This window comes from Pristiophorus japonicus, chromosome 15 (assembly GCF_044704955.1).
Source record: "Pristiophorus japonicus isolate sPriJap1 chromosome 15, sPriJap1.hap1, whole genome shotgun sequence".
NCBI lineage: Eukaryota > Metazoa > Chordata > Chondrichthyes > Pristiophoridae > Pristiophorus > Pristiophorus japonicus.
In genome coordinates, this window is record NC_091991.1 from 141,928,669 (window position 1) to 141,953,862 (window position 25,194).

General features: G+C 45.6%; 2 protein-coding genes across 4 annotated transcripts in view; one reads left to right on the plus strand and one right to left on the minus strand.

Annotated features, from left to right (window-relative positions):
* nubp1 (nucleotide binding protein 1 (MinD homolog, E. coli)) overlaps positions 1-25,194 on the minus strand; it is a 98,008-nt gene that overhangs the window by 70,598 nt on the left and 2,216 nt on the right. For all 3 annotated transcript variants that reach the window (XM_070901037.1, XM_070901036.1, XM_070901038.1), the window contains exons 2-3: positions 15,983-16,087; positions 15,750-15,883 (exon numbers count right to left, since the gene is read on the minus strand). In XM_070901037.1, the coding sequence (XP_070757138.1) occupies positions 15,750-15,883; positions 15,983-16,087 (239 nt within the window). The remainder of the gene's footprint in view (positions 1-15,749; positions 15,884-15,982; positions 16,088-25,194) is intronic.
* Positions 1-25,194, plus strand: part of LOC139281095 (tektin-3-like) — a 153,166-nt gene that overhangs the window by 33,035 nt on the left and 94,937 nt on the right. The window lies entirely within an intron of this gene.

The window sequence follows — 25,194 nt, forward strand, 5'->3', positions numbered from 1 at the left end:
TCTCTATCTACTCTGTTCAGACCCCTCATGATTTTGAACACCTCTATCAAATCTCCTCTCAATCTTCTCTGTTCCAAGAAAAACAACCCCAGCTTCTCCAGTCTATCAACATAACTGAAGTTCCTCATTCTTGGAATCATTCTCGTAAATAAAGCCATAAGGGAATAACTGAGGGTAAGGAAAGAGGCATATATTAAGTATATAGTCAGCAGGGGAGTGCATGATAAAGGAGAATACAAAAAGATTAGGAGAATACAAAAAGATTAGGAGAGGTCAAAAAACAATGAGGAAGGCAAAGAGGAACTATGAAATTATATGATCAAGGAACATAAAACAAAATCGTAAAATATTTTACAGACACATCATTTTAAAAAAAAGGAAGGTTGGGATGGGAATAGGGCCATTAAGGGATAGAAAGGATAATATCACAGGTAACGATAAAGAGACGGTAGAAATATTGGGCCCAAGTTTCCACATGATATGCGCCTGATTTTTAGGAGCAACTGGTGGAGAACGGACTATCTTAGAAATCGCAATTGTCCACATTTTTTTTTCTGCAGTTCTAGTCAGGTAGAACAGTTCTACTTTGGAACAGAATTTTTTCTTCAAAAGGGGGCGTGTCCGGCCACTGACGCCTGATTTCAAAGTTTCCACAGTGAAAACGTACTCCAAACTAAGTTAGAATGAAGCAAGTGAAGATTTTTGTAGAACTGAAAAAACCTGTTCTACACATTAAAAAATCAGGCGCAGGTTACAAATTAGGCGTCCAGAACGAGGTGGGGAGGGAGCGGGGGGGGGGGGGGGGAAGGGAAGTCATTAAATTCTACAATAAATTCTTATTTATACTTCTACAAATATTATACAAATAAATCCAACCTGAATAAACATTTATAAGCAAAGAAAAGATTAAATAAACCATCTTCCTACCTGTGTGAAGGCACGGAGAATGCTGCAGTCAGCCTGAGGCGCCCGTTCTTTCCCGTGGGAGGGGGGAGGCGCCCGTTCTTCCCACGGGGGGGGGGGGGAAGAGAGGAGGCGCCTGTTCTTTCCCGCGGGGGGGGGTGGGTGGGGGAGGCGCCCGTTCTTCCCGCGGGGGGGGGGGGGGGGGGGGGAGGAGGTGCCCGTGCCCGTTCTTTCCCGTGGGGGGGGGGGGGGGGGGGGGGAAGCGCCTGTTCTTCCCGCGGGGGGGGGGGGGGGGGGGGGGCGGGGGTGAGGAGACAGTGAGAAGGCTGCAAGTGCTGATGTGCTGATGGCAATGTGCTTTTATTAAAAAAATGTTCAAAAATTAAACAGCTACAAAGAACTACAAAAATGGCCGAGTGCCAATGTTTTTTTCACACTGAGCATGCGCGAACGCTCCAACGCACACGCGCAGCGTTGCCGGCAGAAAAAAAACTAATTTAAATAGTACCCGCCCCCTCCCACTTACAAAATCGGCGCGAGTGTAGGCTCCGCCCCCCTGGGCGCCGCGCCAAACAGACAAGGAGCTGCAGAACGCTCCAGAATCGGGAGGTTTTTTTTAGGCGCCGTTTTAGGCGTGAAAAACGGGCGCCCAGCTCGGAGGGTCGCCCGTTTTTTATCTGTGGAAACTTGGGCCCATTAAGTCATTATTTTTCTTCAGTATCTACCAGGGAGATAGAACAGATGGACATGACATTGGATGATGAGATTAGTAATAAGATAAGTACATTTAAAATAAAAAGAGAGGATGTATTAAATAAACAAATCAAACTCAAAGAGGATAAAACCCCTTGTCCAGATGGATCTACACATTTTAAAAGAATCTCAGGAAGAGATAGCAGAGGCATTACTAAACATATTTAACAATTTGTTAGTTAAAGATATAGTGCCAGAGGACTGGCGGATAGCTAACGTAATACTTATATTTAAAAAAAGGGTGCTAGGGCATGTCCAGGGAATTGTAGTCCAGTCAGCTTAACATCGATGGTAGGAAAAATAATCGAATCCCAATAAAGGAGAAAACAGAACATCTATAAACCAAAAATATAATAATGAATAGTCAGCATGCATTTCAAAAGGGAAAGTTTTGCTTGACCAACCTCATTGAATTTTTTAATGCGTTAACAATGGTAATGCAGTAGATGTAAATTTATCTAGATTTTCAAATGGCCTTCAATAAGGTACCACATAAGAGACTGATGAACAAGGTCAGAGAATGTGATTCAGGGGAAAGTGGCAGAATGGATCGCTAGCTGGCTTCAAGACAGAAAGCAGAGAGTAGGGGTAAAAGGTAGATATTCAGTGGCAGAAGGTGGGTAGTGATGTCCCACAAGGGTCAGTGCTGGGACCACTGTTGTTCACAATTTATATTAACAATTTAGACTAGAATCAAAAACACAATCTCTAAATTTGCAGATGACACCCAATTGGGGGGGTGGGGGGGCGGGGGAGATAGTCAATACTGAGGAGGACTGCAACAAATTACAGGAGAACATTAATAAACTTGCAGAAAGGGCGTATAATTGGCAAATGAAGTTCAACACAGATAAATGTGAGGTATTACATTTTGGTAAGAAAAATAGAGAGGTCACTTATTACTTGGAGGGTGTGAGTCTGGGTGGGGTAGAGGAACAAAGAGATCTTGGAGTACAAATACACAAATAAGGAAAGGTTGCGACACAGGTTAGCAAAGCTCTTTAAAAAAAAGCCAACCAGTCACTGGGGTTTATTTCTAGAGGTATAGAATTGAAAAGTAGGTAAGTTATGCTAAACCTGTATCAAACCTTGGTTAGACCACACTTGGAGTACTGCATACAGTTCTGGTCACCATATTATAAAAAGGATATAGAGGCACTGGAGAGGGTGCAGAGAAGATTTACAAAGATGATACCAGAAATGGGAGGGTATATATATTAGGAAAGGATGAACAGGCTGGGTCTCTTTTCTCTTGAAAAAAGGCTGAAGGATGACCTAACACAGGTGGAACCTCCCCTATCCGGAACCCTCGGGAACTGGCCTGTTCTGGATAAGGAAGTTTTGTGGATGTGGGGTGGTCACGTTAAATTGGATGGTACAGGTACTGAGCAAGGGGATATCGGGGCTGGCTGACTTAGGGCTGGGAGTGCGACAGAGATATCATTAAAAAAAAACGAAAAAAATTACATCGAAGAGTCAGGCCAGCGATTGCAGGAGTCGGCAGTGAGGAAGGACTTAAATTTGTTCATGTCGGAGTGCCCGGGAACGGTTCTGGATGAGGCGTGGTTCCGGATAAGGGAGGTTCAACCTGTAGAGGTCTTTAAAATTATAAAAGGTTTTGATAAGAGTGGATATAGAGAGAATGTTTCCACTTGTGGGGAAGAGCATAACTAGAGGCCATTAATATAAGATAGTCACCAAGAAATCCAATAGGAAATTCAGAAGAAACTTCTTTATTCAGAGTGGTGAGAATGTGGAACTTGCTACCACAGGGAGTGGTTGGAGCGAATAGCATAGATGTAATTAAGGGGAGGCTAGACAAGGGAATAAGAGAGTCATGCTGATATGTTTCGATGAGGAAAGACAGGAGGCGGCTTGAATGGAGCATAAACGCCGGCATGGACTGGTTGGGCTAAATGGCCTGTTTCTGTGTTGTATATCCTGTGTAATCCTATGTAAACTGGCGTAGCCCTGTTAGGCCAAATGGCCCATTTCTGTGCTGTAAAATTCAATGTAATTCTTTTTACTTCCAACTCTTATTATTTCAGTCAGCAACACAACAGACTCTGAATGAATGAGACCCACTGCAGAATTTTCTAAATATATATATGGCTGCACAATAACCACACGATAGCAAAAACTGGCGAACAAAATCTTGTACCATGTGTAGCAATGTGTGATGCCAGTTTCCTCCATTGCCCAACAAAGTGCTTATTATTGTTTGATAACAACCCACCGTGACTATTCTTTCCCCAACCTCCTTCACTAATACCACAAAATGCTTAGGAACAAGTCTGCACCATTGTGTCTTCCCCATTACTCCCCCAGCACAAATTACTGAAATATTTTGCTGTGTTTTCTTCCTTAGCGATGCTGTTGTCAAGTGTGGTAAGTCACGGAAAAGGGTGGAGAATGCAACAGTCCATTGCACTGCATGGATCACGTTGTAGCTGGTTTGTTGGTATTTGTGGGGTTTTTGGAACACTCTGCAATTTGGGGCGATTGCAGGGAGGGATTTTACTTTAAACGGAAATTCTTCCTCACATGGTCATGCTGGTGAATCATTCAAATTTGTTCTATTGTTTACTTCGCAGTTTGGGAACAGATCAGACAACACTGTCATGATGTGGGGGTGGAGAGGAGGCACAGGCTTTTTGCACTGATAGACTAAATGTGCAATTGCTACAGACACTTCAAGGGATAGTGGAGAATAATACATTTTTTCCCCTCTGACCCATACAACAGCAGTAGGTGCTGTGTTTTTCAATCATTCTAAAGCAGAGTCTTGCTGGTCAGAGATGTGTGAAAACAAGCAGAATATCTAGCCTACATACCCAACCTTTGGGGGAACGATCAGATCAATGCAAACAGAATTTAGATTTCATTTTTAACTTTTATAATGTAACAAAATCAAAACCATCCGATTGGTCAGTCCCCTTTCCTTCCTTCTATTCCAACCCTCCTCGCTCTGCTGTTTCTCTCTCTCATGTCATCAAACTCATTTCCCCCATGAAGCCCATCAATCCTTCCCTCAACTGCTTCCAACCCATCTACCCAATTCGCTCTAAATTCCATGCTTGCAGCCAGTCAATTTTTGCCACGCCGCTTTCAAATACTTCATCATCAGCCCTTCTAAAAACAAGTATATACTCAAGCATTCTACTCTCGAAAGTCTTCAGATAAATTTTCCCAACACGCACCTTTTCAGACTCTTCAGTCGAATTTCTGACCCACCTACAGCACTGAAACTAACCTGGTCAAAGTTACAAACAACATCCTCTGTGACTGTGACTAATACCTCTCCACGGTCATTGACACTGTCCATTCTTCTCCATTGCCTCCCCTCCATGACGCATCTTTATGGTACTGCGCTCTCTCGGGTTTGTAGTTATCTGCCCCGATGCAGCGGTACATCTCCCTCGAGGTCCCATGCCCATAAGGTCATCACCAGTGACATGCCCCAGGTCCCCTCCGGTTTATCTACATGCTAATGCTCATGATCATCCAGAAACACGGGGTCAGCTTTCACACGCATGCTGATTAAACCCAGCTTTATCACTCTGCCACTACCATCGACTCCAATGCTGTACTATCTAATTGCCTATCCTACGTCAAGGCCCGGATCAGCTGAAACGTTGCTCAATGTTGTAAACCTTTTCCTTTTCGGCTTCTGCCAGCATCTAGATAGCTCGGACTCCAGCTGCATCAACCTCCGTGGCTGTAGGCTCAAACTGAACCAGCTGGTGTAGAAATGTGGGTGTTCTGCTCAATCTGAAGCTGACCTTCCTGCTCCATATCTGGTCAGTAGCCAAGACTGCATTTTTTCCACCTTCAGAACACAGTTCTTTTGCAACCCTCTTCTTCCTCTGCTGCCACCCTAATCCATGCATTCTTCACATCAAGAATACATTTTAATTTTCTGAAGAGGTACATCCAGTAATTGGAAAGAAAATCATGGCAGAAGGTGCGAGATACAATGTCATATTAAAGCAATCACAAACATGCAAGAACCCTCATCAAGAAGTTCCAAATCTGCCAAGAATCAAATCAATGCCACCAGTAAAGAAGTTTTAAAGCAATTGGTTTAAAAGATCGACATTCACTACTGGGAATTATGCCAGTCCCCACACTCATTTTAACTATAGGCAGCCAAAGACAAACCCACCTGATAGCAACGTAGAAACAGGAGTAGGCCATTCAGCTCCTCGAGCCTGTTCTACCATTCAATTAGATCGTGGCTGATCTGTATCCTAACTCAATCCACACCCACCTTGGCTCCATATCCTTAATACCCTTGGCTAATAATAATCTATCGATCTCGGATTTAAAATTATTAATTGAGCTATAACAACTTGCATTTATATAGCTTCTTTAACGCAGTAAAACATCCCAAGGTGCTTCACGGGAGCGACTATCAAACAAAATCTGACACCGAGCTACATAAGGAGATATTAGCATAGACGAGTGTAGGTTTAAAGAGCGTCTGAAAAGAGCAAAGAGAGGTAGAAAGGTAGCGGGGGTTAGGGAGGGTATCCAGAGCTTAGCACCTTGGCAACTGATGGCATGGCCACCAATGGTGGAACAATTAAAATCAACGCTGCGTAAGAGACCAGAATTGGAGGAACGCAGAAATCTTGGAGGGTTGTAGGGTGGGAGGAGGTTACAGAGCTAGGGTGAGAATTTTAAAATTGAAGCGTTGCCGAACTGGGAGCATAGAGGTGATGGGTGAATGGGTGCCAGTTAGGTTACGGGCAGCAGAGTTTTGGATGAGTTCAAGTTTATGTAGGGTGGAAGATGGGAGGCCAGCCAGGAGAGTATTGGAATAGTCAAGTCTAGAGGTAACAAAGGCACAGATGAGCGTTCAGCAACATGAGCTGAGGCAGTGCCGAGATTGGGCGATGTTACGGACGTGGAAGTAGGCAGTCTTGGTGTTGGAGCAAATATGTGGACAGAAGCTCATCTTCGTGTCAAATATGGCAGTCTGGTTCAGCCTTAGACAGTTGCCAGGGCGAGGACAATCCCGCTACACTTCCATCCCCCACCAGGATGGCCTGAGGGCGCTCCGCTTCTTCCTCGAGCAGAGGCCCAACCAATCCTCATCCACCACCACACTCCTCCACCTGGCTGAACTTGTTCTCACATTGAACAACTTCTCCTTTAACTCCACTCACTTTCTCCAAATTAAAGGTGTTGCTATGTGAGATATGTGGAACATTCTTTGTTCCAGTCCTACTCGGGTCCCCTCCCTCACCTCTTTTTCCAGTACATTGATGACTGTATCGGTGCCGTTTCCTGCTCTCGCCCTGAACTAGAAAACTTGAACCTTTCATTCACTTTGCATCCAATTTCCACCCTTCCCTCACCTTCACATGGTGCATCTCCGATTCTTCCCTTCCTCGACTTCTCCGTCTCCATCTCTGAGGATAGGCTTTTGACCAGTATCCACTATATGCCCACTGACTCACAAGCTAATTGGACTACACTTCCTCCCACCCTGCATCCTGCAAGGACTCCATTCCATTCTCCCAGTTTCTCCGTCTCCGTCGCATCTGCTCTGACGATGCCACCTTTCACACTAGTGCCTCTGACATGTCTTCCTTTTTCCTCAACCGAAGATTCCCCTCCGCCGTGGTTAACATGGCCCTCGACCAAGTCCGTTCTATTTCCCGCACCTCTACTCTCACCCTTTCCTCTCCCTCCCAGAACCACGACAGGGTACCCCTTGTGCTCATCTTTCACCTCACCAGCCTCCACATTCAACGGATCATCCTCCACCATTTCTGCCTCTTCCAGCACCACCACCAATCACATCTTCCCCTCCCCTCTCAGCATTATGAAGGGACCGCTCCCTCCGCGATACCCTGGTCCATTCCGCAGTCACCTCCAGCACCCCCTCCCCTTCCCGTGCAAGCACAGGAGATGCAACACCTGCCCTTTTACCTCCTCCCTTCCCACTATCTAGGGCCCCAAATACTACTTCCAGGTGAAACAGTGATTTACTTGTACTTCTTTCAATTTAGTATACTGTATTCGCTGCTCACGATGTGGTCTCCTCTACATTGCAGAGACCAAGCATAGATTGGGTGACCACTTTGCTGAACACCTCCGTTCAGTCCGTAAGTGTGATCCTAAGCTTCCGGTCGCCTGTCACTTTAATTTTCCACTCCACTCCCACTCTGATATCTCTGTCCTCAGACTCCTCCACTGTTCCAATGAAGCTCAACGCAAGCTCGAGGAACAGCACCTCATCTTTTGTTTAGGCACTTTACAGCCTTCTGGACTCAACGTCGAGTTCAACAATTTTAGAGTTTAACCTCTGGCCATCTTTGGCTCCCTCCCCTCCATCTTATGTTTTTTTTTTCTCTTTGTCTATAATGGCAGCTGGTCATTACTACGCCATTCACACCCTACCCAGATTAACCTTTCTCTAACCTCTATCGTTACCATTTCAATTTGGCCCATCATCCCTTTTGTCTCTCTAATCTCTCCTGTCTTCCACAATATCACAAACCTTCCCGTTTGTTCTTTCTTCCCCTCCCACTTTCAGTACTTAAGAATGTGCTCTTTTCAAACATTCGGCAGTTCTGACGAAGGGTCGTTGACCCGAAATGTTAACTCTGTTTTTCTCTCCACAGATGCTGCCTGTCCCACTGAGATTTCCAGCAGATTCCAGCATCCGCAGGCTTTTGCTTTTGTAAGAGAGATGGACTTGGTGGCTAGGGAACTGAATTTTCGGCAGCGACCAAAGACAATGGCTTTGGTCTTCCCAATATTTCGTTGGAAGAAATTTCTCCTCATTCAGTACTGAATGTTGGACAAGCAACTGTCAGTTTAGAGACAGTAGAGGGATCGAGGGAAGTGGTGGTGAGGTAGAGCTGGGTGTCGTCAGTGTACATGTGGAACCTGACATTGTGTTTTCGATGATGTCGCTGAGGGGCAGCATGTAGATGAGCAATAGGAGGGGTCCAAGGACAGATCCTTGGGGGACACCAGAGGCAATGGTGCGAGAGCAGGAAGAGAAGTCACTGCAGGTGATTCTCTGGCTACGACAGGATAGATAAGAATGGAACCAGGCGAGTGCAGTCTCACCCATCTGGACGACGGAGGAGAGCTGTTGGAGGAGAATGGTGTGGTCAACTGTATCAAAGGCTGCAGACAGGTTGAGAAGGATGACGAGGGATAGTTTACCACAGTCAAATATTATGTCATTTGTGACTTTGATAAGGGCTGTTTCAGTATTATGGCAGGACCGGAAACGTGATAGAAGGATTCAAACATGATTGCAGAGGTTCAAACACCGGAGTTGCGGGAAAGATGGGCACGGATTTGGGAGGAGACAACACGTTCAAGGAGAGGAAAGGGAGGTTGGAGATGCATGGCCAATGGGGTCAAGGGTGAGTTGTTTTTGAGGAGAGGGGTGACGACAACAGATTTGAAGGTGACGGGGTAAGTACCTGAGGAGATGGAACAGTTAATAATATCAACTAATATAAATAAGTGCCAGGAAGGGAAGTTGGATGGTTAGCAGTTTAGTGGGAATTGTGTCGAGGGAGCAGGAGGTGGGTCTCATGGAGAAGATTAGCTTGGAGAGGAAATGAGGAAAGATCAGAGAGAAACTCGAGGAAGATGCAAGTTCAGGGCTAGGGCAGGGGGGGAAAGTTTGGGGAAGTTCGGCCCGGTGAGCTAAGTAAAGGGAGGGAAGTGGCATAGGCAGTTGAACGGATAGTCTCAATCTTAATGAGCCCATGAGCTCCTCTCACTTGTTGTTGTAGTTGAAGGTGGAGGAGGCAGGAGAGAGGAGTTTAAGAAGATGGTTTGTAGTGGAGAAGAGAAGCCGAGGGCTATCTTTGCATTCCAGGATGATCCTGGAATAGTGAGCAGTTTTGATAGAGGAGAGCTTGACCTGATAGTGCTTTACATGCTTCAGCCAGATCTGGTGAGGAATGGCTAAACAAATTGTCTGCCATAAACCTTCAAGTCTGTACCCCTTGGACTTAAAGGAGTGGAGATGAGGGCCATACCAGGAGGAACGGACAGGGTGAGAGAGAGTAACAAGGGCGTGAAAGGTGGAGGTGAGGGTGGGATCGAGCATATCCTATTCCCACGAAACTGCTGACCACCCAACTTCCTTTTCTGGCTCCCATGTCAGCTGACATTGTGAACGGTTCTCTCTCCTCAGGTACTGCCCCCCCTCTCCCTCAAATCTGCCATCATTACCCCTCTCCTCAGGAAAACAATCCTTGACCACACTGTGCTTGCAAGCTACTGCTCCCTTCTCCAACCTCCCTGTCCTCTTCAAAGTCCTTGAACTTGTTGTTGCCTCCCAAATCCGAGCCCCTCTTTCCCAAAACTCCATGTTTGAATCCCTTCAATCCGGTTTCTGCCCCTACCACAGTACCGAAACTGCTCTCATTAAAGTCACAAATGACATCCTTTGTGACTGTGACAAAAGTAAACTGTCCCTCCTTGTCCTTCTCGACCGGTCTGCAGCCTTTGACATGGTTGATCACTCCATCCTCCTCCAACGCCTCTCCACCATCATAAGCTGGGTGGAACTGCACTCATCTGGTTCCATTCTCTAATCGTAGCCAAAAAATCACTTGCAATGGCTTCTCTTCCCACTCCCACATCGTTACCTCTGGTGTCCCCCAAGGATCTATCCTTGGCCTCCTCCTATTTCTCGTCTACATGCTGCCTCTTGGCGACATCATCCATAAGTTTCCACATGTACACTGACAACACATGAGGAAAGATTGGAGATGTTGTGTCTGTTTTCTTTGGAACAGAGGAGGCTGAGGGGAGACCTGATTGAGGTGTATAAAATTATGAGGGGCCTGGATAGAGTGGATAGGAAGAACCTGTTTCCCTTGCAGAGGGGCCAACAAACAAGGGACATAGATTTAAAGTAATTTTTTAGAGCAGATATTACCACATTAAAAAAATACTTGAAAATGCACTTAAATGCAAGTTTCGTCCCGCGGCGTAAACGGCGCACCTCCGAGCTGGGCGCCTGTTTTTCGCGCCGAAAACTGCGCCTAAAAAAAAGTCCGATATTCACCTCGATGTCTGCTTGGCGCGGCGCGCTCTTCGCAGCAGGGGGCAGAGCCTAACACTCGCGCCGATTTTCTAAGTAGCAGGGGGCGGGTATAATTTAAATTAGCCTTCGTGGTGCCGGCAACCCTGCGCGTGCGCGTTGGAGCGTGCGCACATGCGCAGTCTCACACAAACATTGGCACTCGGCCATTTTTAAAAAGACTGCAGAAAAAGTGAAGATTTGTTTCTTGGACCCCTGCAAAGGCTTGTAATTTAATTTTTTTTTATATTTCTGTGTGTGAGGGAGTGCTTTTAGCAGCACTGCTGAATAAATCACCTGCTGAAATCAGTGAGTTCAGCTTTTCACTGCTAAACTTGCAGAACCGGTGCTGCATTGGTGCATGCAAATTAAGGACCGTGTGTTTGGAGAAATAAGAGTGCCAATTCAACTTTGCAATGGATCAACGTCCACCAAGAACAAAGAATTTCTTGCATGAGGAAGTGGAGATATTAGTCAACGTAATTGAGCAGAGATGGCAGGAGCTAGATACCAGCAACAGAGGTCGCATAAAAGTGCCACCAAAAGAAATGAAGAAACACTGCCAATCAACCTACGGGCTACGACGTTCCTGGTGCGGTGAGCTCTAATCAATTCTCTCCTATGCAGTGAATTGATGACAAACCATTGCATAATACGTGGTGTTGACAATGCAGCACCCATTCTGCAAATTTAAATATAAAACTGTCTATGTGGCTGCCTCTCCCTGTCCAAATGGCCTCAGTCCCCCTCACAGCTCGAAGGCTGCTGCTGTATCTTCGGGTGCCGTCGAGCCACTGACGCCGCCCCTAAAGCGTGGCCGAATGGCCTCAAGCACCATAAAGAGCTGCGTGTGTCAGGCGTTGATTCTTCGGCTGCCGGCCAGCCACTGACGCCGCTGATATCCTATGGCCGAATGGCCTCACGTCGGTCCGCTGCTGATTCTTCGGCTGCCGGCCAGCCACTGACGCCGCTGATATCTCATGGCCGAATGGCCTCGGGTCCGTCCGGTGTTGCTTCTTCGCGACCAGCCACGAAGAGAATGAAGGCCTGCCTCAAGCACTGCAGCTCAGCTCGAAGCTTGCTGCCGCTGCCGTCGAGACACTGACGCCACACCGCTGCCTGTCTCCAACGTGAAAGGCCTGCCTGAAGCACAGCAGCTCGAAGGCTGATGCTATTTCACACAGGTAGGAACATGGTTTATTTAATCTTTTCTTTGCTTATAAATGTTTATTCAGGTTGGATTTATTTGTATAATATTTGTATAAGTATAACTAAGGATTGATTGTAGAATTTAATGACTACCCTTCCCCCCCTCCCCCCCCCCACCTCGTTCCCTACGCCTAATTTCTAACCTACGCCTGATTTTCTAAAGTGTAGACAAGGTTTTTTCAAGCGTACAAAAATCTTCACTTACTCCATTCTAAGTTAGTTTGGAGTAAGTTTTCACTGACGAAACTTTGAAAACAGGCGTAAGTGGCCGGACACGCCCCCTTTTGAAAAAGAAATTCTGTTCCAAAGTGAAACTGTTCTAACTGACTAGAACTGGAGCAAACTAAATGTCGAGAATTCCGATTTCTAAGATACTCCGTTCTACACCAGTTGCTCCTAAAAATCAGCAGCAAATCATGTGGAAACTTGGGGCCAAAGTGTCTAATCTACAGGACTACGGACCAAGAGCTGGAAAGTGGGATTAAGCAGGATAGCTCTTGGTCAGCCGGCGCGGACACGATGGGAATCTATGATTCTATGACATCCAGCTCTATCTCACAACCACTTCTCTCGACCCCTCCACGGTCTCTAAATTGTCAGACTGCTTGTCTGACATTACTGGATGAGCAGAAATTTTATCCAATTAAATATTGGGAAGACCGAAGCCATTGTCTTTGGTCCCTGCCACAAACTCCGTTCCCTAGCCACCGAGTCCATCGCTCTCCCCTAGGCATTTGTCTGAGTCTGAACCAGACTGTTCGCATCCTTGGTGTCATATTTAACCCTGAAATGAGCTTCTCACCACATATCCACGGCATAACTAAATCCGCCTATTTCCACCTCCGTAACATTGCCTGTCTCTGCCCCATCTGCTGCTGCTGAAACCCTCATCCATGCCTTTGATACATCTAGACTTGACTACACCAACACACTCCTGGCTGACCTCCCACATTCTACCCTACGTAAACTGGAGGTCATCGAAAACTTGGCTGCCCATGTCCTAACTCGCACCAAGTCCTATTAATCCATCATCCCTATGCTTACTGACCTACATCGGCTCCCACTTAATCAACGCCTTGATTTCAAAACTCTCATTTGTTTACAAATTCCTCCATGGCCTTGCCCTCCCTATCTCTGTAATCTCCTTTAGCCTCACAATCCATCCCTCCGCCCCCCGCAGATAGATGCACTCCTCAAATTCCGACCTCTTGATCATCCTGATCATAATCGACCGCCCAACCAGTGCCTTCAGCTGCCGAGGCCCTAAGCTCTGGAACTCGCTTCCTAAACCTCTCCATCTCTCTACCTCTCCTTCCTCCTTTAAGACAATCCTTAAAACCTACCTCTTTCACCAAGCTTTTGGTCATCTGCTATAATTTCTCTTTGGTTCGGAGTGAAATTTTTGTCTAACACTCCTGTGAAGCACCCCTTAGGACGTTTTACTACGTTAAAGGCGCTACATAAACGGAGTGACTATTTGTACTAACACTTTTCTCTTCCTTCTGCGCCCGCGTCCTCCGCACCCTGCCCCGACGCGTCCCGCCCAAAACCGGAACCAGAAGTGGGGCCCCGAACCGGAATTGTGGCCCTGCAATTGACCACGTTGTACAAGCCAGCCGCCGAGCCTCCGACTGAGCCGGAAAGAGAAAGGGGCGGCAGGGAGAGAGAGGGACGGCGGGGAGAGAGAGGGACGGCGGGGAGAGAGAGATACATTGGGGGGGGCCAGAAGAGAAAGAGGGGAGAGAGAGAACTCGGGGAAGACAGATCACGTTTCTCGGAAAGCTCGGTGCGTCAGGGACATCGTTGGAGTGGATGAAATCCCGAAGTCACGGCACTGTCACTATTCATTTCATACCCAATAAACCTGTTAACAATCCTTGATCCACACAATGCCCCATCTATGGTGGGGGGTGGGGTACGGTCATGCACTTGCACTGGGGCAAGGAACTTCAGCTTGGGGAGGGATGCGCTTGCGCTGGGGTAAGGGACTTCAGCTGGGGAAGGCAGCACTTGCGCCGGGGTAAGGGACTTCAGCTGGAATTTGGTGGCTTTTGCTGGGTTGTTTGAGATCTGGCTTCTGAAGTCAGAATGGATCGAATTACAATTTGCAAAGTCAGTCAGAACTTGGGCTGGGCGGTTCCAGTTACACATCCCAGAGAAACTTCAGGGTGTGGCTTATCCTCCAAGGGGACCAATCAGCAATAGGTCATGTGATAATGGAGAGCCAATCAGAGACAGGGTGGCCATTTTATTAGTACAAATAAACGAGTCCCTAAATAAATCCAAGTTGTTATTGTTGCTGATCGATAGCTACAGAAATGTTGTGATGAATGGAGGGCCAAAGGTTAGACAGTTGAGAATTTGAAAGTGCCGTTGGATTTGACGGGGGGAGGTGGGGGAGAGGTTTTTTCCAGGGGCAGACACAGAAGGAAGTGGGGTAGGGAGGAGAAAGGGGATGTCGGCGGAGATGGATACAAGGAAATGATCAGAGATGGTCTTGTCTGTGATTGACATGATGGGAACAACGAGGCCACGTGAGATTGAGAGATCGAGGGGAAGGCCATTTATATAGGTAGGGTAGTTTATATTGAGAGAGAGATTAAGGGAGGATAGGAGGGCAGTGAATTCAGAGGAGAGAGAGCATGATGAGTTGAGATGGAAGTTGAAATCACCAAGGATGAGCAGTCGCTCGGTGCAGAGGCTGAGGGAGGAAAGCAGTGAAGATATCTTGGTGAGAAGCTGGCGTGGTACTTGGGTGGGTGGCAGGGAGCGAGGAGAGTGGTGGAACGAGGCAAGATGCTCTCAGGAGAAGGTGCCAGAAGATCAGGGGACAGACCAAGATGTGATTTGATGATGAGCCATACCGCCACTGCGGTGGTTTGGGCAGGGCAAATAGAGCCAGGAGGGGAGGCTTCATTAAGAGAGAAGGTGTCATCACCCGTGAGCCAGGTCTCCATCAAGGCCATGATGTCGATGCAATCATCCACAATAAGCTCATGGATGACTTGTTCACAAGTGAACTGTCATTGTGGAGGGAGATGCAAAGAGGGATGGTGATAGCCAATCTACTGGCAGCGTCCGCAGGGTCAGCATTGGGAGGGGTGAGTGGAACGGGAAGGAGGTCGTGAAGATTAGCCCCAGAGGGCACGCTGGGTGGGAAGGTCGGTGAGAGAGTAGGATGAGGCAGTTGGATTGCTACTCGGAGGAGGCAGTGAAGAGTGCTTTGATGGATCCTTCGGAGGATGCCAAGAGAGGCATGAAGGGATGCTGTAGGCTTATCTAAACAGGAAGTCAAGCCTGGGACGATGGCAGAAAAATTGAGGAATGCTGAAGGATTGGGGTTGGGGTCAGGATCGGGATTTGGGAGAGCAGAGTACCCGAGAGGGAAGAAACTAAAGGAAGCATGATAACTGGAACTAGGGGCTGAGGAGGGGTAAAGAGAAAAGAAATAAAGGGGGAGGAAAATAAAGGGGGAGGAAAATAAAGGGGGGGGGAAATAAAGGGAGAGGAGAAATAAAGGGGGGGGAGAATAGAAGTGATGAACTCGAGTCCAGAGCAGCAGGCAAAATGAGGGGGTGGGGATGAGCTAGCATTTACTAACATTCCTCTTTAAATAATATTATTTACAATCCATGAACCATATTTTGCACAGAGCAAAAATTTGTCTGGAGACAGTGGCCTAATAATTGGAAGTCAGCCCTTAGATTTTTGAGGAATGCAAGCCTTTTCAAAATCAGTTCATCACTTTCTACCTCCAGTGTTAAAAGTTGCAAAATGGAAAAATTTAAGTAATAAATCTGTAACTCCTTACCTGCATGGTGTCATTACTCGCTAGCCCATGAGCTAGGTGTGTACTGAAAGTGCTCTTGCCAACCCCTCCTTTTCCAGATAAAATCAGGATTTTATGTTTAACAGATGTCATCTTCTCCTTAATCTCCTGAATGGCTGCAGTGTAAAAACAAAATACAGGAATTTCACATTCATGACAGTGCCCACATTACTTGCTTTGCTTTTTGCTGAGTAAAGTTGTTCTTGAATATCTACCTGGATCTGGAGCTTTTGAAGCACCTGAGGCACATAATGCTTGATTAGGACAACCCTGGCAGGCTGAAACTTTACCGGCATCATCACTGGCTGTTCCTGGACAATCTAAAACATAACAGAAGAACATATATGTGGTCACTGCTGTACAACATATAACATTCAATATCTCAGTACTAATATCAGAGTACTAGACAGGTCAAATTTATTGACACAAAAGGCCAGATATATTATATGTCATGCACAAGTTTGCCTATTACTTGTTAGGGCCAAGCAATCCCACAATCAACAGATTAGATCAAAGCTCTGCAGTCCTGCCACATCCAGTCGTGAATGGTGGTGGATCATTAAACAGCTAACGGGAGGAGGCGGCTCCAGGTGAGGTGTGAGTGACTGTCTTTGACATCAAGGTAGCATTTGACCGAAGTGGAAAGAAGCCGCCTTAGTAAAATTGAAGTCATTAGCCCGGAATTTGTGGTGGATAATATCAGCGAACAAACAGCATTCGCTATTATTACTCCTTTGAAACTGAACGCAACTTCAGGATTTAGTGCATCCTAACGTGGGAATCCTGAAGTTGCGGTCAGCCATTCATTGCTCCGACACTGGCTACACTGTGCATGGTGTTCACTTCCATTCGCAAGTCCTCAGGTAATGAAGCAGTCCGTACCCGCATGCAGCAAGAACTGGACAACATTCAGGTTTGGACTAATAAATGGCAAGTAACATTTGCGCCACACAAGTGCCAGGCAATGACTATCTCCAAAAAGAGAGTCCAACCACCGCCCCTTGACATTCAATGGCATTACCTTCGCCGAATCCCCCACCATCAACATCCTCTGAGTCACCATTGACCAGAAGCATAACTGGAGCAGCTGATTAAACACTGTGGCCACAAGAGCAGGTCAGAGTCAGGAGGTAATCTGTGGTGAAAGACTCACCTCCTGACTCCCCAAAGCCTTTCCACCATCTACAAGACACAACTCAGGAGTGTGATGGAATACTCTCCACTTGCCTGGATGTGTGCACCTCCAACAGCACTCAAGAAGCTCGACACAATCCAGGACAAAGCAGCCTGCTTGATTGGCACCCCATCCACGCCCTTAAACATTCACTCCCTCCACCACCGGCACACCGTGGCTCCAGTGTGTACCATCTACAAGAAGTACTGAAGCAACTCGCCAAGGCTTCTTTGACACCACCTTCTAAACCCATGACTTCTACCACCTAGAAGGACAAAGTGCAGCAGGCACATGGGAACACTATCATTTGCAAGTTATTCTCCAAGTCACACACCACCCTGACTTGTAAATATATCGCCGTTCCTTCATAGTTGCTCGGTCAAAATCCTGGAACTCCCTACCTAGCTACTGTGGGAGTACCTTCACTACACGGACTGCAGCGGTTCAAGACGGTGGCTCACCACCACTTTCTCAAGGGCAACTAAGGATGGGCAAAAAAATGCTGGCCTTGTCAGCGATGCCCACATCCTGTGAATGAATTTTTAAAGAAGTATTCCATTAGCTGTTTTATGACCCTGTCCACTGGAGGTGCTGCTTTTAATGTCTTGCGAACCTGAACCCCCAGTAAAATCCAGGACTACCACTGGTAGTAAACATGTCATGATTAAGAGGTCAAGTGTGAAAGCAGTTGAAAATGTATAACTTGTTAAAGGAGAATCAGTATGGATTCAGCAAAGGAAGGTCATGTTTAATTAACCTAGAGCTCTTCCAAATTTATTACTGACATAGTGGACAGGGGGAATAAGTTGACATCATACACGAAGATCTTCAGGAAGCTTTGGACAACGTTGCACCATGGCAATTAATGGCATAGAACAATTGCCTTAGAATGTGGCCATAAAAGGATTCTGTGAGGCTGAAATCAATCTCGTGGCCATTGAACATGTTGTGTTGATTACACTATTTATCCACAGTTGTGTTCTCGTCTCTGGACATGTTCTATGTCTTCCAGCTGTACTTCTATCAAAGACAGGGTTTGTAGTACAGTAGTTTAAAAAAATTCCAGTGCTCTTGCCTCAAAATTATGCTTGAGGACATTACTCAGTATTTATTACTTTTACCCATGATCCTGGAAGTAGCATCCAAGGAGCTTTAACCACAACATTATGGGCCCAAGTTTCCACTCGATAAAAAACGGGCGCCGCTCCAAGCTGGGCGCCCGTTTTTCGCGCCTAAAATGGCGCCGGAAAAAAAACTCGCGATTCTGGAGCGCTTTGCAGCTCCTTGTCTGTTTGGCGCGGCGCCCAGGGGGGCGGAGCCTACACTCGCGCCGATTTTGGAAGTGGGAGGGGGCGGGTACTGTTTAAATTAGTTTTTTTCCTGCCGGCAACGCTGCGCGTGCGTGTTGGAGCGTTCGCACACGCGCAGTGTGAAAAAAACATTGGCACTCGGCCATTTTTGTAGTTCTTTGTAGCTGTTCAATTTTTTAACATTTTTTAATAAAAGCACATTGCCATCAGCACATCAGCACTGAGAAGGCTGCAGGAAGCCTCAGAAAGTTGAGGCAGCCGTTTCCCGACGACCTCCCCCTTTTGCCGTCGGGAAATGGCTCCTCAATTTCTGAGGCTTCCTGCAGCCTTCTGTCTCCTTCCCTCCGTCTGGAACGGCTCCCCCCCGCGTTCGGTCAGTTGGGTCCCTCCCCGCCGTCTGGAACGGCTTCCCTGCGTTCGGTCGGTCCCCTCCCTCCCTCCCGCCCGCCGTCTGGAACGGCTTCCTCCCCCGCCCCCCCTGCGTTCAGTCGGTCGGTCCCCTCCCTCCCTCCCTCCCTCCCGCCCGCCGTCTGGAACGGCTGCCTCGTTTTGTGAGGCTTGCTGCAGCATTCTCCCTGGCTGAAGCACTTTCACACAGGTAGGAAGATGGTTTATTTAATCTTTGCTTTGCTTATAAATTTTTATTCAGGTTGGATTTATTTGTATAATATTTGTATAAGTATAAATAAGGATTTATTGTAGAATTTAATGACTTCCCTTCCCCCCCCCACCTCGTTCTCGACGCCTAATTTGTAACCTGCGCCTGATTTTTTAATGTGTAGAACAGGTTTTTTCAGTTCTACAAAAATCTTCACTTGCTCCATTCTAAGTTAGTTTGGAGTACATTTTCACTGTGGAAATTTTCAAATCAGGCATCAGTGGCCGGACATGCCCCCTTTTGAAGAAAAAATTCTGTTCCAAAGTGGAACTGTTCTACCTGACTAGAACTGCAGAAAAAAAAATGTGGAGAATTGCGATTTCTAAGATAGTCCGTTCTCCACCAGTTGCTCCTAACAATCAGGCGCAAATCATGTGGAAACTTGGGCCCAAGATAACTAAAGCATTAACATCATTCTCTATTAAATCCACCAGAGTCCATTGCTACCATTGATAAATTCACAGTTGCCTAAATATTTGATAGTGGTTATCAAAACGTTCTCGCAATGTCACTAAAGAGTTGACATGACTGATTTTCGCACATGTGGGCAATACAATGTTATTTTTACTGATGTGAGATATGTGTGGGAAACTAAATATAACATGTCTATTGTATAAAACCCCATCGAACACCTTTCCTGAACTGGCAAGCAACTCGGGCAATTTGGGGATTTCCTTCAACGGCTCTGGGAGGTCTGTGTCGGAACCGCAGAAAAAAAAAATGTGGAGAATTGCAATTTCTAAGATAGTCCGTTCTCCACCAGTTGCTCCTAAAAATCAGGCGCAAATCATGTGGAAACTTGGGCCCTGTCACTATGTGGAAAACAATGATGATCGAGTACAGTACTTATTAACATGCAGGACTATTCCACGGCAGGTACGGCAAATTCTCTAAGTGGGCATTTATATTACACATTTAGTGTCAGCGCAAAGACACAAAAGCCGTGCAGTATAAACAAGGTATTAAGGCCCACATTGACTCCAAGTGAAGCAGAGTGAGAATCTCTCCTCCAAACTATGTCAGTCCAGCATCAGGTCCCGAGTCCGGACTCAGGCTGCCTTGCGCTGAGGCTATGGTTACAGTGTAAAACCAAAACCATGTTACACTTACATTACAGTTGTAGTCAATACACCCTAAATTTCTTAACACATAGAAGTAAGCCTCTCTTAAGAATGAGACTTTGTAAATGTAGAGAGAGATTACTATATTTAAAATGTATTTGGTTAATTTCAAAGGCATTTTCTAATAAAAAAAACACTTGCATTTATATAGCGCCTTTCACGACCACCAGACGTCTCAAAGCACTTTACAGCCAATGAAGTACATTTGGAGTCTAGTCATTGTAAAGTGGGAAACGTGGCAGCCAATTTATGCACAGCAAGCTCCCACAAACAGCAATGTGATAATGACCAGATAATCTGTTTTGTTATGTTGATTGAGGGATAATGTTGATTGAGGGATAAATATTGGCCACGACACTGGGGATAACTCCCCTGCTCTTTTTCAAAATAGTGCCATGGGATCTTTTACATCCACCTGAGAGAGCAGATGGGGCCTCGATTTAACGTCTCATCTGAAAGACAGCACCTCAGACAGTGGGTTTTGGTTTGTGAGACACTGGTACCAGTACTGGGGTAAGAGGGAGCTGTTCTGTTGAGACAGGCTCCACTCAAACTGTGCTGGGACTAGGGTCCTGGCAAATCAAATAACTAGGGCTGCAGAGAGGGCTTTAAACTAATTAGTGGGGGGGGGGGGGGGCGGTGCGGTGGCGGGTGGGGAGGGTTCAGGTGAGCAAAAATTTTAAAAGTCAAAGAATAAGGAGAAGGCAATAGAGCAGGGTAGCACTGGGGAAATGAAAACCAGAGTGTGCCAGGGACAGAATGTATAAACATAAAAGTGAATCAGAAAATGGGGTCAAAGCAGGAAAAAATGGTAAAAAAAACACATTTAAAAGTTATCTGAATGCACGCAGCATTCGTAACAAAACAGATGAGTTGACGGCACAAATAGATACAAGTGGGTATGATCTGATAGCCATTACAGACACGTGGTTGCAAGGTGACCAAGGCTGGGAACTAAATATTATGGGCAGCACTGTTAATGAAGGATGAGATCAGTGTGTTAGTGAGAAACGATACTGGCTCAGAACATCAAGTGTTGAATCGGTTTGGGTGGAGATAAGCAATGAGGAATAATAAAGGGGAAAAAGTCGCTAGTGGGTGTAGTTTATAGGCCTCTTAACAGTAGCTACACTGTTGGACAGAGTATAAATCAAGAAATAGTGGAGGCTTGTAAAACAGAAACAGCAATAATGATGGGCGATTTTAACCTTTATATTGATTGGACAAAGCAAATTGACCAGGGTAGCCTTGAGGAAGAATTCATAAGAGTGTATCCGGGATAGTTTCCTTGAACAGTACCTTGCGGAACCAACCAGGGAGCAGGCTAACTTAGATCTTGTACTGTGTAATGAGGCAGGATTAAGAAACAATCTCCTAGTAAATGATCCTCTATGAATGAGTGACCATGGTTGAATTTCAAATTCAGTTGGAGGGTTAGAAAGTTGGATCTCTAACCAGTGTCCTAAGTTTAAATAAAGGAGACTACAAAGGTATGAAGGCAGAGTTGGCTAAAGTGGATTGGGAAAATAGATTAAAGTGTGGGACGGTTGATGAGCAGTGGCAGACATTTAAGGAGATACTTCATAACTCGCAACAAAAATATATCTCAATGCGAAGGAAAGACTGTAAGAGAAGGGATAACCATCCGTGGCTAACTAAGGCAATAAGGGAGGGTATCAAATTGAAAACAAAGGCATACAATGTGGTCAAGACTATGGGAGGCCAGAGGATTGGGAAACTTTTAAAAGCCAGCAAAGAACAACTAAAACAATAATAGAGAGAGGGAAGATAGATTATGAAAGTAAACTAGCATGAAATATAAAAACAGATAGTAAGAGTTTCTACAGGTACATAAAAAGGAAAAAAGAGTGGCTAAAGTAAATGTTGGTCCCCTAGACGATGAGACTGAGGAATTAATAATGGGGAACAGGGAAATGGAAGAGACGTTGAACAAATATTTTGCATCGGTCTTCACAGTAGAAGACACTAAAAACATCCCAATAGGGGATAATCAAGGGGCTATAGACAGGGAGGAACGTAATACAATCATGATCACTAATAAAGTAGTACTAGGTAAAATAATGGGACTTAAAGGCGGACAAGTAAGTCCCCTGAACCTGATGGCTTACATCCTAGGGTCTTAGAAGAAGCGGCTGCAGAGATAGTGGATGCATTGGTTGTAATCTACCAACATTCCCTGGATTCTGGGGTGGTTGGTCCCAGCAGGTTGGAAAACCGCAAATGTAATGTCACTATTTAAAAAAGGAGGCAGACAAAAAGCAGGACACTATAGACCAGTTAACCTAACATCTGTCGTTGGGAAAATGCTGGAGTCCATTATTAAGGAAGCAGTAGTGGGACATTTGGAAAAGCATAATTCAATCAAACAGAGTCAGCATGGTTTTATGAAAGGGAAATCATGTTTGACAAATTTGCTGGAGTTCTTTGAGGATGTAACAAGCAGGTTGGATAAAGGGGAACCAGTAGATGTGGTGTATTTGGATTTCCAGAAGATATTCAATAAGGTGCCACATAAGAGGTTACTGCACAAGATAAAAGTTGACGGGGTTGGGGGTAATATATTAGCATGGATAGAGGATTGGCGAACTAACAGAAAACAGAGAACTGGGATAAACAGGTCATTTTCCGGTTGGCAAACAGTAACTAGTGGGGTGCCGCAGGGATCAGTGCTGGGGCCTCAACTATTTACAATCTATATTAATGACTTGGATGAAAGGACAGAGTGTAATATTGCCAAGTTTTCTGATGATACAAAAATGGGAAAGCAAATTGTGAGGAGGACACAAAAAATCTGCAAAGGGATATAGATAGGCTAAGTGAGTGGGCAAAAATTTGGCAGATGGAGTATAATGTGGGAAAATGTGAGGTTATCGACTTTGGCAGAAAAAACAGAAAAGCAAATTATAATTTAAATGGAGAAAATTTGCAGTGTTACAGTACAGAGAGACCTGAGATCCTTGTGCATGAAACACAAAACGTTAGTATACAGGTACAGCAAGCAATCAGGAAGGCAAATGGAATGTTGGCCTTTATTACAAGGGGGATAGAGTATAAAAGCAGAGAGGTTCTGCTAGAATTGTACAGGGTACTAGTGAGGTTACACCTAGAGTACTGCGTACAGTTTTGGTCTCCATATTTAAGGAAGGATATACTTGCATTGGAGGCAGTTCAGAGAAGGTTCATTAGGTTGATTCCGGAGATGAGGGGGTTTGACTAAGTTGAGTAGGTTGGGCTTATACACATTGGAGTTCAGACGAATGAGGTGTGATCTTATCGAAACATAGAAGATAATGAGGAGGCTCACAAGGTGGATGCAGAGAGAATATTTCCACTCATAGGGGAAACTAAAACTAGGGAACATAGTCTCAGAATAAGGGGCCACCCATTTAAAATTGAGACGAGGAGGAATTTCTTCTCTCAGACAGTTGTAAATCTGTGGAATTCTCTGCCCCAGTGGGCTGTGGAGGCTTGGTCACTGAATATATTTAAGGTGGAGATAGGTAGATTTTTGAGCGATAAGGGAATCAAGAGTTTTGGGGAGCTGGCGGGGAAGTGAAACTGAGTCCATGATCAGATCGGCCATGATCTTATTAAATGGTGGAGCAGGCTCGAGGTCTCAAGTGGCCTACTCCTGCTCCTATTTCCTATGTTCTTATGTTCACTGGAGTGTCAGCCTAGATTTATGTGCTCAAGTCCCTGGACTGGGATTTGAATCCACAACCTTCTGACTCAGAGATGAGTGTGTTACCCATTGAGCCACAGCTGACAAAAAGATGAATATTTTATCTTAGAACCATTCTGTTCACCACTGGCAAAACCAACATTTTATAGTTCATTACGCAGTAAATTGGGTAATGTAAATGCAGACATTCAAGCACTATCCTAAGCCAATTTTCTCCTCTCCAGCACCTCAGCTGGATGCTATTCTTCAATAATAAGGTACCACGAGTGTTGGTGCATTGTTTAGCTATGGGGCGTGTTACAGCTGAGCCCCATCTTGCCCTACAGATATCCACACATACGTGTTTTGGAACTTAGGTCGCGATCGAGAATACTGGCTGATTTTTCTCGTTCCCAGTCCAGCGGAGCTGGTCTCAGTCTCACCTGCTGCTGACTGAGACCAGCTAACAACACAGACAACAGAACCTGGAACCACTCTGTTCAGAGGACTCGGCGCCAGGCTAGGTTGTGCATTTAGCTGCCTGAGCAGTTTTTATATAAAATATTACTTGGACAGTTCTGGGGCCACAAATACCAAACCAAATAAATGGTTAAAGGTCTGAGAAAACTGTGCTAAGGCTGTGCAAATGTTTATTGAAGGATGGGTCAATAATGGTGTTATCTTAACATGAAAGTACAATGAAGCAAACTGGACACACCTCAACAAATGAAGTTGCTGGGCTCCCGACGTCCAGAACCAGTGGTCACAGTCTAAGGATAAGGGATAAGCCATTTAGGACTGAGATGAGTAGAAACTTCTTCACTCAGAGAATTGTGAACCTGTGGAATTCTCTACCACAGAAAGCTGTTGAGGCCAGTTCGTTAGATATATTCAAAAGAGAGTTAGACGTGGCCCTTACGGCTAATGAGATCAAGGGATATGGAGAGAAAGCAGGAAAGGGTACTGAAGTTGCATGATCAGCCATGATCATATTGAATGGTGGTGCAGGCTCGAAGGGCCGAATGGCCTACTCCTGCACCTATTTTCTATGTTTCTATGCTTCAACAATAACTTGCATTTATATAGTGCATTTAACGTGATAAAACATCCCAAGGCGCTTCACAGGAACAATTATCAAACAAAATTGCACACGGAGCCAAATTAAATATTAGGACAAACTCGGTCAAAGAGGCAGGTTTTATAAAGTATCTTAAAGGAGAAGAGAGAGGTTTCGGGAGGGAATTCCAGAGCTTAGGGCTTAGGCAGCTGAAAGCACAGCTATCAATGGTGGAGTGATTAAAATCAGGGATGCTCAAGAGCCCAGAATTAGAGAAGCACAGAGATCTCAAAGGCTTGTAAGGCTGGAGGAAGTTATAGTGATAATAATTACTTTTATTTATATAGTGCCTTTAATGTAGTAAAACGTCTCGTGCGCGTCACAGCAGTGTTACAGGACAAAACAGATAAATTTGACCAAACCAC